Genomic DNA, 12,361 nt, shown 5'->3' on the forward strand with positions numbered 1-12,361 from the left:
GGACAGCAAGAGGAGCATCCTCCGCCTCTGCATCCAGAAGCACAAGGCAAGGTCAAGCTCGGACTTCGCTCCTGCCTTGAACCAGGCTTTGCAGCAGATGGCAAAAGTTACGCCTGACCTCTTCATCCAGTTGCAGATGCCAGTTTTCATGGCCAGTAGCCAGAAGGATAATAAACAGCACTATTTCTTCTTGGCGTGCCGTTCACCTGAAACCCTTCTCAATAAACATGTTCTAGGCTAGAAAAAACTCGCTGCGTCTATTAGATGGGAAGGACATTGTCCAACTGCCATAACTCACTAGGGAAATGACTCTAAATGAAACCCACTTGTGATTTATTTTGGCAGCTCAACTTCTGTTTATTATTCATTGGTTACAAAAGAATATTATGGGACTTTAATCACACGACTGGAGTCTTACAGAAACTGTGGCATGACCTTTTTTTTTTTTAAAATATATAAAATTACACAGCTTAAGACACAATATTTAACCCTCATCCATTCACCATCTTAAAACGTACTGAAGCCTAACACTAGTCTGTCCATATTTCAGAATAATGACCCATTCATCAAAACAACAGGAGATAAAGCTCAGCCATGCAGGAGCAAATGAATATAACTGAAAATCCCTACAACATCAGGGATGGTGACACAAAAAAAGCCCCCAAATATTTTACAGATTTAGGCTTAATTTGCTATTAAGAGCTTATGGTGGTTTGCTCTTAAGGCTCAGCAAAGGCAGTCGAGGCTGTCCTGGCAGCAGAGGCACATCAACACCAACCACGTGAGCCAAACCTGAGCACTGCGGCCAGGGAAGCCATGTGCAATTTGATGTCTGGAGGCAAACATATATTTAAATAAATTAAAAAAATGAAATAAGAGTGCCTACAGTAGGAGATCTGAAAGCACTGACTACGTTAGTTTAGCGTGAAACACAACCTGCGGTCAAAAAAGCCATCTCCATACAAATGGGTTGAGGCAAGAAGAGTGGCTGAAGCAACAGTGCGGCTTATTAAGCATGTTTACGCAAAGAGTGCATAAAATCACCTCCCTGCCTGCCAGGCGGACACTGCAAGCTAGCACTCGCAGAGCAGAGGAGGGGACAAGCCACTGACTCCAGTGACACCAGCTGCCCGCAGCTCGGGTCAGCTAAACGGGCACTCGATAGCCGGGATGACCCCATCAGCAGGGGAGTGCAGTACTCCCCCCTGCTCTCTGCCACGTGCAGCACCTGCATCACTCTCTTCTTCTGCTCACCATCCATCTTCATCTCTTTCTTCCTCCCTATATTGATTCTGCAAAGTGTTTCCTGATCTCCATTTAAAGAGGAAAAAAAAAAAGTCGTTCACATAGTTCCATCTATGACCTTGTCAAACCCAATAACCTGTGGGCATTTCTCTATGCCAGACACATCCTTCTCCTTTTCTCCTTCCACAGGCTTAAACACTGCCAGACGCTGCAGCACCCGCGCAGGGCAGGGCAGGGCAGGCAGCCTGAGCCTCCCCGCAGCTGACAGCCGAGACCTTTATTTCCACATGCAACCAGAACGGACTGCACCGGTCACCAAAGGATGGGACGGCTAATTGAACTGTCTGCTGCCGTGCTGGGTTCAGGCTGGGCAGCACGAATATATTGGTATTCTTTAACCACAGCAGCTGCCATCTCTTTTCTTGCACTGCTGTAGTTATGGAAAAATAAATAAATAAAAAAAAAATTTACTGTTCTCACAGAGCAAAGAAACAGGAGCCAAGCAAAGCAACCCAAGTTATCAACCAGTATCTTTAGCAATGAGAAACATGCGAGGCTTTTCCCAGCCCAGAAAACATCCCTTTTGTCTTCTCGTTAACACTTAACTTTGTTCTAGCACTAATTGAGCCAGATCCTAATACAGGAAATACTAAATGACACATCGATCTTTTCTTTAAAATACAGTCTTTACTCATTCAATCGCAGTCATTTACTTTATGGATGTGTGTGCACAGGACAGGAAGGGAAAGATGGACCAGAGATAACAGGAAGGAATATTTTTTTTTAGATTCAAGCTATTAAGCCACTAAATCTTGGTATTCCTCTTAATTTTTGATTCCTTTGGAAACAGATTTTGTACAAAGCTGCCTCACCTTTACTGACTCGGGCTCCCAGGTCCAGGTTGCACAGATGCTGTCAAGGGTTAAACTCGATTGCAAACGCAGAGGCTGCTTTATTACAAGGACAAAAGCCTGATAGGTGAAACAGCTTCAGCCAAACAACCACTAAAGGCATGTCAGCAACTGTCAAAAAAATTACAGCCAGTTCATGCAGGAGGTTTAGCAATAAACACAACCAAAGAGTGACAAATAAAAGCGAACGGAGTGTGTTAAACGCTCAGTGGAAAAAAAATCTATGGGAACTTTTTATACTACACCCTAGGGCAGAGAGGAAATTATGCCACAACTGGACGGCAGCTCTTAGCAAGGTCAGCCCAGACTCCAGTTCAGCAGCAGCTCTGAGAAAAACCCTACAGAGGAAAAAATCGGATAGCACTGGCTCCCCAGAAGCTGCCGGCACAGCTTGAACTGCCTATTGTTACAGCCGAACCACAGCAGCTCCTGCATTCCCAGCCTCTCCCAAGGCATCCGAAATAGCCCAAGTCTGGGACTCCCAAGGAAAATTTTGTTACGCCCTGCACAGGAATGTTCCACCCACGACTGTTGTTTCCTTCCATAAAAGGATCATTAGTGAGATAATTTCTGAAGTTCATGGTATTGTCTACAGATTTTACTGAAATATCGCACCAGGAAAGGGAAGCCAAATGAGCCAGACTATTTTAAGGTTTTTGCATTTGGAGGAAATTCTAGGGCAAAATTTCAAAAAGGCAGATGCTTTGAACTGGGAAACGTTACCCTCTGTGGAGAAGGGAGCATTCCTGTCTTTAGAGCTGCTTAAATAACTCTTTTGGGGCCACATCTATTTGATCGACTTTATTTTTAGATTTAGAATCTGCTTTTTCAGACACCTAAATACTATTTTATATGAACATGTGTATGTGATCAAGGCTATTTGGGAAATAGCTTGAAAAGTTAACGACTGACTATATAAAAAGCTACTCTTACATCCTTCTCATACCTACAACGCACCTCGAAGACCTGCTCAATCATCTCGGCACCCAGGTGGAGCACAGAAGTGTTATCCCCATCATGACCGCTGCCACACGACCAGCCAGATGGCACAGGAGACAGGCTCACAGGCAGCACAGGGGCTGGATCCGCAATGAGGATCTTGAACTTGCTATCCCTAAGGTCTCCTTTTCCTTAAGGAGTACGGAGAGCACATTCCCATAGCCGCATACCGCATATTCCCTCCTGGGTCTGACTGGGATCTGCATTGCTCTAACTGGGAGAATAACACACAGCGCTATTCAGACTTGTCTCCGCTGGCCGCGCTCCCTCACCGTCAGTGATCAGTAAAACGTTACCCTGGTCTCAAAACCAAGGCTGGGCTCCCCTCTCCTGGACGGCTGCAAAGGTGCAGCTCTCAACAAGGCTCAGTAAAGTACCGCTCCTCCACAGCAGAGGGAAAGCTGCTTTGCTCACTTGGTAAATGACCCCTTTCCCAAAGAGAAAGCAACCTGTTAAAGGTTAAATACTCTTTGTTTGTCTTCTAGGAACCTGCCTGGTATCACTGGTCTCCAAAGATACTACCAAAAAAAAGAGATTACAGGTTGATGGTAGGTCCAAGGCCCCAGTGATTTGGGCAGCACCTGAACCAACAGCCTACGTGAGATTCCCAACTCTGTGTTTGGCAGTTAAGGCTGACAGGAGATGGAAGAGCCAAAGATGAGCTTCCTCAATTAGCTTCTGGGTGCTCCCTCACTTATGACGGCAGCAGGGAAGGCGAGCGCTCGTGTGTGCAGCTCTGCCTCCCCACGCAAACCCGAGGCAGGCAGGGCACCGCTCACACGGACAACCGAGAGCAGGGGCTCAGCAGGGAACCCCTTCCTGGCTTGCTTTGACTTAAAAAAAAAAAAAAAAACACAACTTTTTTTTCTTTTTTCCTTCTACAACTGCATCTGAGGTTTACGTTTCCTTTGGAAGGAAGTCAGAGATTGAAAGGATGTTTATGAAAACTATTATTTACTCTCCAGACAAGAATGGCTCCTCTAGCTCTGATACCACGCAGTCACGGCAATTCCAGCAAACACTGATTAGAGTTTGTATAGTTCTTAGGAGAGAATGTGACTGAAGAAAATGAGCTTTTGTAAAACACCTTCCAGATCCAATCTTGCCATAAATACACAAGATCCTGAGCTCCCACCGAAATTTTAGCAGCTGCAACATGAGAGTTCATATACATTTTTATTTACAGCACGCACTTTCAAGGACACGATGGATTGCATCGCGCCTCTCAGTGTGTCAAGGGATGGAAATATGTCAAAAGACAGGAATTACTTTTTAAAAAAACTAGTTTGCTGCAAGTACTGTGTACTACCGGCTACAGACATCTCATATGTTACAAATGGGAAAAGGTATCTGAAGATTAAACTTTTTGCTCTGGCTGGTTTTAAGCTTTGTTTCAAACCTATTGCAAAAGCTGGGTGCCAACTGTTTCTTTATTCAGCCAAGGGTGGTTTGCAGTTGTGGTTACTACGATAAAACGCAATAACGAACTTCATCCTGGGCTTCCTAAGGAAGAGGTTCACAGAATGACACCATCTATCCATGTGTATGCTTCAATCAAATTTTGCAGGGAAATATTGGTCTTGAGGATACAAATTTCCTCCAAATTTAATAAGAATATAAGATCAGCAGAAAAACCTAGTTTTATTGTGGGACCAAACTACAAACTACCACCAGAAAAGGTAAACAAGGAAAAAAAGCCCCTTTCAGTAGCACTGACTCCCTTCCTAGCAGAGCGCTGACTTCTCCTAAAGGCACCTTGCTTTCGGTTGTTTCAAAACAATTTCTTACCACACATTGGAACATTAAACCCTTCCTCTCCAAGTGGGAGAAGCCAAGCCTCCTCTCTATAAAAACTCAACACTTCTGAGCGTCCTTGATTCCACTGAGAATATGCTGGTAAAACAAAGGCACTCTTCAGCAGAGGAACAGGCGGCTGAAGCTGAAAACCAAGGTTTTCGCCCCCGCAGTCGGTTATCAACAGCGGTGGTTATGTGACAAAGGCCCAAACCTCGACACTCACTCCCCCTGCTAGCACACAGGACGCGCTACTCAGAGGAAGCGGTGCAGGGGGGTGACAGGAACAGCAAATGCTTCTTCTAGGTTTCCTCTGGTTCCGGGGAGACAAATATAAAATTTCATCTCAAACTGAAATGCAATTCAAGCATTCCCCAGCACTGTAAGATGACCTCTGCTGCTGTGGGTCCCTCCAGCCTGCAAGGCCTGAGCTTGCTGACGCTCCTTTACTGCTTTAAACTTCAAGACCCAGCCAATTCCTGCCATTCTGACAGTCTGGTTCCAGCAATTCACATATGAAAAGCACATACAAGTGTGAAATGGGGGACCCAGATTAGAAATGCAGAAAGAAAAAGCTCACAGCATTTCAGATTCAAACATTTTTCTTACCAGAGAACTAACGCTCTCAGTAATTGAATGGTTTCAGCGTTTGTCAGGATCTCTTGAAGTAAAAAACAACTATTACACTTGTGGGAGATCATCCAGCCCTAGCCCATGCAACCGCAAGCTCCAGCATCACTCTTAAAGTCTGCTTCTACCTTGCAAAGCAGCAAAGTGCAGGAAAACAGGAAAATTCACAGCTAAATACAGGAATATTTGTGATTAACTGCAGCTCCAGGCCACTTGAAAGATGCCCTGCACAGACATGCCACATACACATGCACGTTTGAAGGTTTTTACTTGGACAGAAGTTTAATTGGTTCCTTTACAGCCAAACTAAACGAAGGGCTGCACAGACAGATCTGCCTCCCCGGTACTTCAGAGCAGGATACTGTCCAAGTCCGTCTGTACATGCTTTGGAGAACTTCAAAGGGATTAAAGAGTGAGAAAGCACAGACATAAGGCAAAGCTCTAAACAAAGCTTGCCGAATCGCCACAGCACAGAGACTCTTTTGTTATCCCGCAACCACAGCTGACCGCGGCGCGGCTTTTGTTCATCACTCACCACATTCATCCTTGGGACCTGCAAGTCCTGTGGTGCTCTGGGCAATTCTGCACCACAGCTCTTCTTGATCCAGCTTTTTTGTAGTCTTCTCTGAATTTGTCACCCCGAATGGGCCCAAAAGGCTACAACAGCACCAGCTTTCCAATCATACCCAAACTCTTCAAGTACTGCACTAGTTTTATTCCCTCCTCTATTTCTGTAATTGCCTCCCCACTTGATTTCTTGTCTCACCCCTGAACCAAGATTCCAGGCTGCACCACTCCGAGGTATCCCAAGCCCATCCCCAGTTTAACAGCAGTAGTCAGGGAAACATGCAAACACAAAACTAGTTCTGCTAGGAGAGGGGTAAGCATCTCACTTTTTTTTTTTTTGGAGCAATATGAAGGCATAGAGAAGTTAAATAATCCACTCAGGGCCACAGACTCTGTGGCAGAGGTAGGATTAGCAATATACACCAATGGCTGCCGCAGCAAGAAGTGGAAAATACAGCCAGCCATGCTGGTGAGGGAATGACATCCCATCCCAGCAACCTCATTTTAAATCTGGTATTAAAAAGATGAGTCAATGTTGACAATGAGGAAAGCAGCATGATTGATGATTCAAGACGTTAATGTTCCCGGTCTAAACCAGAACAGTCACAGGAAATACAGCAGCACTGGGTGATACCTCAAAATCAGATAACACGTGGACCAAGCTCAGTGCTCACAAACACTGCAGCCATGGCCGTGCTGTTCAATACTGTACTCCGAGCAAACACATCTGTCAAGCAAAAGACAAGTGAGAAACATAGCTAAATAGGACACGCAAGATGAACTGGCAGTCAGTCATCAGGCTTAGTCACTAGCAACTCAGGACACTTAGCAAACAACCTAGTTAAAAGGCTAAATAGCCTTTTATTGATCCTTACTCAGTAGCAAATGTGCTTGTACCTATTTAATCCCATTCATTTTATCATTAGCTTCAGAGTGGCACAACCGCAAGCCTTCTGATTTTGATTTTTAAATCAATTTCTTGATCACTTCCCTTTGGAGGGTGACCAGAAAGCAGGCTAGAGCAGCTGTTCAGTGAGCAACTCCTGACGCCACTAGTGTAAGAGAGAGCAGAAACACCTCCCCAACAATGAGAGCAGGTTTCTGCCTGCCAGAGCCATTCCTCGATTTAGCATCACAAGATGAGAACCCTTGGCATGGCTGGAGAGGAGACGCACGTACCTGCCTGCCATCCTGTCCCACGTTGGTCTGTCCTCTCACTACAGTTCGAATGTTGTCATCCAGCCTCCTGGAGAAAAGAATCCATAACGTCAAACTCATTCTCTATGTGCCTGAGCTGAACAATTGCAACAACCTTGAGAGCTACAGAACAGATTTAAAACAAAAAAGCTGGTGCTACCAATGCTAAACTATTTTTTTTTCCCCCCTCTCTGTAGGACATCACTGTCTTACCTAATTTAATAGTCCTGATGCAAAAATAAAATTCATTTCCTAATTTAATCAGGGATTCTTGCATTTCTCTTCCCTTAAGCAATATTGTCGGTTTTCACTTCCACTTTCCACATATTAAAGTGCTGTCTCAATCATCTCAGGTTGGCAATGCCACACTGCACAGAAAATTTAAGTATTTCCTGCACACTTATATTTATTTTGTACTTTTAGTACCAATAATGACAACAAAAAAAAAAATACATGAGAGTCTTTTTACATTGCTACTTTGACCTCACAAAGAGAACAAATTCTCAGCAACCCACCCTTCTGGGTAGTTTGTTCTCTCAGCCTTCAAACTCTACTAAAAGTTGGTACTTGGTGATTCTTAGTTCATCATTTTTTCAAAGCTCTACTTTGCAACCCACCAGCTAAAATAACCTGAAAGGCATGTATTATACAACAGGGGCAAAGTATAATTATAATTACAGGGAGTCGTTTTTGTCTCTCACTATTAGGCTTGAGACTGATCCTATCCATGCCTTTAAAGCAAATTAATTCCTATCAGCTGTAGTGCAAAGGCTGTGTGAAGCCTCGGTGACAACCAGACTACTCGCCACCAGAGATGCAAGGAAATGGAGAAATATTTACCTTATTTTCAATCTGATTTTGTTCACAACTTCATCGATGTTTGCCAAAGACTACAACATGAAAAAAAACAATGAGAAGTGAAATGGGGAACCTTTTACTGCGATACACATCGGCTGTGATACCTAACACTTTCTCATGCCTGGCACTTTACACAGAGGAGAGCCATGACTTTGTTTTACAGATGGAGGAACCGAGACACACTTAGCAACTCCGCTGCTCCTCCGGTCACATAATGAAGAGCAGCAGAAGACAGGGCAGGCCAGCGTGCAGCCCTGCAGGTCCCGAAGGCTCCCCGCTTCCCACCCAGCCCTGACCAAGCAGGGTGCCCTGAGCCCTGCCTCATCAGCAGAGCTGCTCCCGAAACGCCGTGGTGACAGTGACCTCCAGTGGGCAATGGGGACAGAGCCCTCGTCTTCCCAGCCAGAGACCCTCCTGCAGAGCCTGGGCATCCAGCACAAGGGTGGAGGAGGCCTGGCTGCTGCAGGAGCTGCAGTGGGGGTATTGCAGGGGAAACACCTCTCCACCACTGGCAAAGGGAAAAACGCCAAGCCAGCACCACCAGCAAACTGACTAGAAACAGCTGAAAGCCAAAAAAGCCAGTGCTGCAGAGGATCTGGAATACAGTACGTGCTGGAGCTGCCTCCCAACCCAGTGCTCAGCTGCAGAAACACCTCCTTTTTTCCAATAGCTTAGTCCAAAACTGCCCCTGGGGCTGATTTGGGGAAGACAAAGTACGGATATGAGCCCAGGGCGATCTCATTCATTACATCTCAAAAGAAACAATAGGTTTCAAAAATGGATGACTCTCTAGTGACATTTCACAGGCAACACCTGCCTTATTTGGCTAAAACCCCTGAGGATTTACCAATGATTAATACATGGCAAGTTATGAAATTTACTACAAGAGAAACCTCTATATAGAGAACTAATTTATTTCTACAGATCAGAGCAGGAGACTTTTAACGCAGCGAGCACTTTGGGTGGAAAGAAACTACATAATGACAGTGAGCCTCGTGAGATGCGAGTTTAAGATGTGATTATTGTTATAGTCATACTACCTGTGCTACTCTTTAAAAGAAAAGGCTCGTTTAAACACGCCTTCAGTCACTTATTATCAGGTTATCCCTCACACTGAGGGCTGTATTGTGAGCACTACTTACTTGCTCAGTGGGAAAGAGAGTATTAATGTACTCCACAGCGTTGAAATCTGCTCTGTCCAGTGGATCTTGGCTGGGAAATACCTGAAGAGAGGGAAGAAAACAAATGCATTCAACAACACATCGCCGTTCATTTCTGTAACTTTACTCAATATCCACTACTTTTAATTAATTACTTCAGCACCCACTTCCGATGGTGTTTCACAGCATTGTTCCAACAAGCGTGCACAGAGAGCGGTCAGGCCTCTGCCCAGGAGTAAAGCAGCTACGTAAAATTCCTGTGGATATCAGCCTGGATAAACACAGATAATATACACGCATGCTTCCATGTACGACCCCAGCACAATCGATGACGGGCAAGGAATTCTGGAGACACGCAAGCCATTAATTATGCACCCCAAATCATGCTGACACTTTTGCTGTTAATCTGGAAAGGAAACCCCCTGCTGAGGCATCGCCCTTATCTTTGTCTGGGCTTTGCAAGGCCCTGTGGTGAGAGATGGAGGATTTGCTTTTCGCAGCCACGTAATAGGAAACACGATGAATTAAGAAACGGTTGTACAAGTTCTCTGGACACTTGGGTTTCCCACTTTCACTTGAAAAAGAGGGAGAGAAACAGAATCTGCTGAATGATTCTTCCTACCCACAGGAAAGGGAAAAGAGCAGCTGTGGTGCAAACAGATCTTATCTCTCCTCAGAAGTAGCTTACACGATGCAAACGCAGCTGCCAGGCTTTGCTTTTTGTCCTCACAGACTAAAATATGCTGCGTTCCCTTCTCTTCTACCATGTTCATTCCATATTTATACAGTTCTGCACTCCATGACCAAACCCCTGCCTAGCTCGCGCCGCAGCATCCCCTCTGCATGTCAGCCTGGTCACATGCAGCATTTACACCGTTTTACACATTTTGCAGCGTAAAAGCAGTGGTTTTGTGAGAAGATTTGAACAAGAGCAACTTCTCCCTAAAATAGGCCTCTTAAGCTGCTTTCCCAAAGCTACTCCTACAGCCAAGAAGCAGGTGGCAGTTAAATACCCATGCCCAGGTGAGGAAGGAGCTCTGACGTTAGCCCATTAGCACAATTGCAGCATCACAACCAGCCCATCCTGCTCTGGGCTCATAATTCCTGCAGGTTCAATTAAACACAAATCTCCACAAGCGTTAAGAGCAGCTGAAGCAAGGGGCGGGATGGAAGATAAAGGCTAGTCAGGAACTCCACTCTCAAACTGCAGATAGAGATCAATGCTGCAGGCAGCTGTACCAGCTGAAGTTGCTACTCCTAGCTCTTTGCCACAGCCCATTAATCACAAATGACTACCCCACTTTTGGTGGGGCACCAGTCTGCGCGTACTCCCTACCGTGCTTCGGGCAGAAGTCAGCTGAGCCAGTTCTGCTCATTTAACCAGAACCTGACTAAGGAACACTCACAGGAACAACAGGATGATTGGGCTGGTAAATGCTAGTGAGGAAGTGATGAAAGACAGCAGGCAATGTCATCCTCAACATCTCCTCTTGTTCAGGATACGGGTATCTGCTTGCAGCCTTATTACCTGTTAAAATAACTCAGCCAGGGATACGGTGGATTCTCCATTGCTCGAAACCTCAAGTCTGTCTCTAAAAGACGTGTTTTACCTCAAAGAGACATTTTGTGCCTGATGAAAATATTGTTAGGTAACTGTCTTTGGTTGTACAATGTTAGAAATCATACCAGGCTTCTCTGGCTTCCAAACATACAGGCTCTAGAAAATGCAGAGGATTCTTCTTCTGGACAAGGTCCAGGTCTCCTTTAGAAGCAGGCATTTAATTCAGCAAGTCTCAATATTTCAGCAAAAATTGCCCAATGGTTTACTGCCAGGTGTGCCAACCCCATGCAAAGATAAGAGTCTGTGGGGCATCCCTTTCTTTAGAGCAATAATATTCCAAAGCTGGCACAGCACCCACAGAGAAACAGTGCTGCCTTCCTCACCTTTTGGCTCTGGGATCACTTGAGATGCTGCACTAGCTACCACGGGTCTGCCCTGGTTCTTTGAGGAGAGCCCCCAAAAGCGATCTGCAAGTGCTCTCAACACTCAAGAAAGTGAGAAAGCTTTTTTGAGTGATACTTTGAGAGGCAGCTCCTGTTGCTGTCTGTGGACTTCTACTACAAGAGCGAGCTCTTTGGACAGAAGGGCTAGCTGAAGTCAGTGCAAGCTCAGCCAGACTCCAACAGAAACGTGACTTCACCCTGGTTTCTCATGGACTTTTGCCAGGCTCCAAGCACCACAAAGGGTTTCAGGGAACACTGAAGGACTCGCGATGGAATGTAATATTGATCACAACAGTCAAGCCAAGACTTATCCTAACTCCAAGTCACAGGCCATTTGGCTCCATTAAGATGCTTTATATACCAACTAACAAGGATTCAATTAGAAGACAGAGAAGAGGCATGCCCCGGGTTGCTCAGCGATGGCGAAGCCATCAGATGAGATATGCTCGGCTGCGGCCAGCCGCAGGATCAGTCCTCGCACCGCGGCAGACGGTGACAACCCCCCAGCACTCGGGGGACCCGAGCCGGCGGCCAGCCCAGCCCGGGGACACCGGCAGAGCCCGTCCTCCCCGGGGGCTGAAGGGGCTCTCCCCCCACGCCAGGCACCCCACCCCCAGCCGCAACCAAGCACGGCCACCGCGGGGCTCTGCGGGGCCCAGCAGCGGAAGGCCCGGAGCCCCCTGAGGGACCTCAGCGCCCGGCAGAGCCCGCCGGGGCCCTCACAGAGCGGGCACTGGGCCGCGCCCACACACACCCGGCCCCTCACCGGGCGGGCCCTGCCGCACCCCACGGCCCGGCCGGCCCCCGCCTCGGCCCCGCGGCAGGCCGCCCCGGCGCACCTGCTCGATGGCGGCCTGCACGGCGGGGGCCAGCTCCAGCGCCGCCTCCAGCCCGGCCGCCAGCTCCGGCTCGTCCTCCTCCATGGCGGCGCCCCGCTTCCGGGCCGCGGGGCACGCCGGGATGCGGGAGGACACGCCCCTCCTCGTGTGGGCGGGG

At 46.9% G+C, this 12,361-nt stretch overlaps 2 protein-coding genes across 2 annotated transcripts in view; one reads left to right on the forward strand and one right to left on the reverse strand.

The window, feature by feature from the left end:
• VPS53 (VPS53 subunit of GARP complex) overlaps positions 1-12,336 on the reverse strand; it is a 73,763-nt gene extending 61,427 nt beyond the window's left edge. Inside the window, exons 1-4 of the mRNA XM_063340603.1 lie at positions 12,205-12,336; positions 9,344-9,424; positions 8,184-8,233; positions 7,326-7,392 (exon numbers count right to left, since the gene is read on the reverse strand). Coding sequence (XP_063196673.1) covers positions 7,326-7,392; positions 8,184-8,233; positions 9,344-9,424; positions 12,205-12,288 — 282 coding nt within the window. The 5' untranslated portion in view covers positions 12,289-12,336. The remainder of the gene's footprint in view (positions 1-7,325; positions 7,393-8,183; positions 8,234-9,343; positions 9,425-12,204) is intronic.
• The window catches only part of LOC134518437 (multidrug and toxin extrusion protein 2-like), a 167,011-nt gene that overhangs the window by 65,566 nt on the left and 89,084 nt on the right, over positions 1-12,361 (forward strand). The gene's annotated exons all lie outside the window — the stretch shown is intronic.

Source organism: Chroicocephalus ridibundus, chromosome 7, assembly GCF_963924245.1.
Source record: "Chroicocephalus ridibundus chromosome 7, bChrRid1.1, whole genome shotgun sequence".
Classification (NCBI taxonomy): Eukaryota; Metazoa; Chordata; class Aves; order Charadriiformes; family Laridae; genus Chroicocephalus; species Chroicocephalus ridibundus.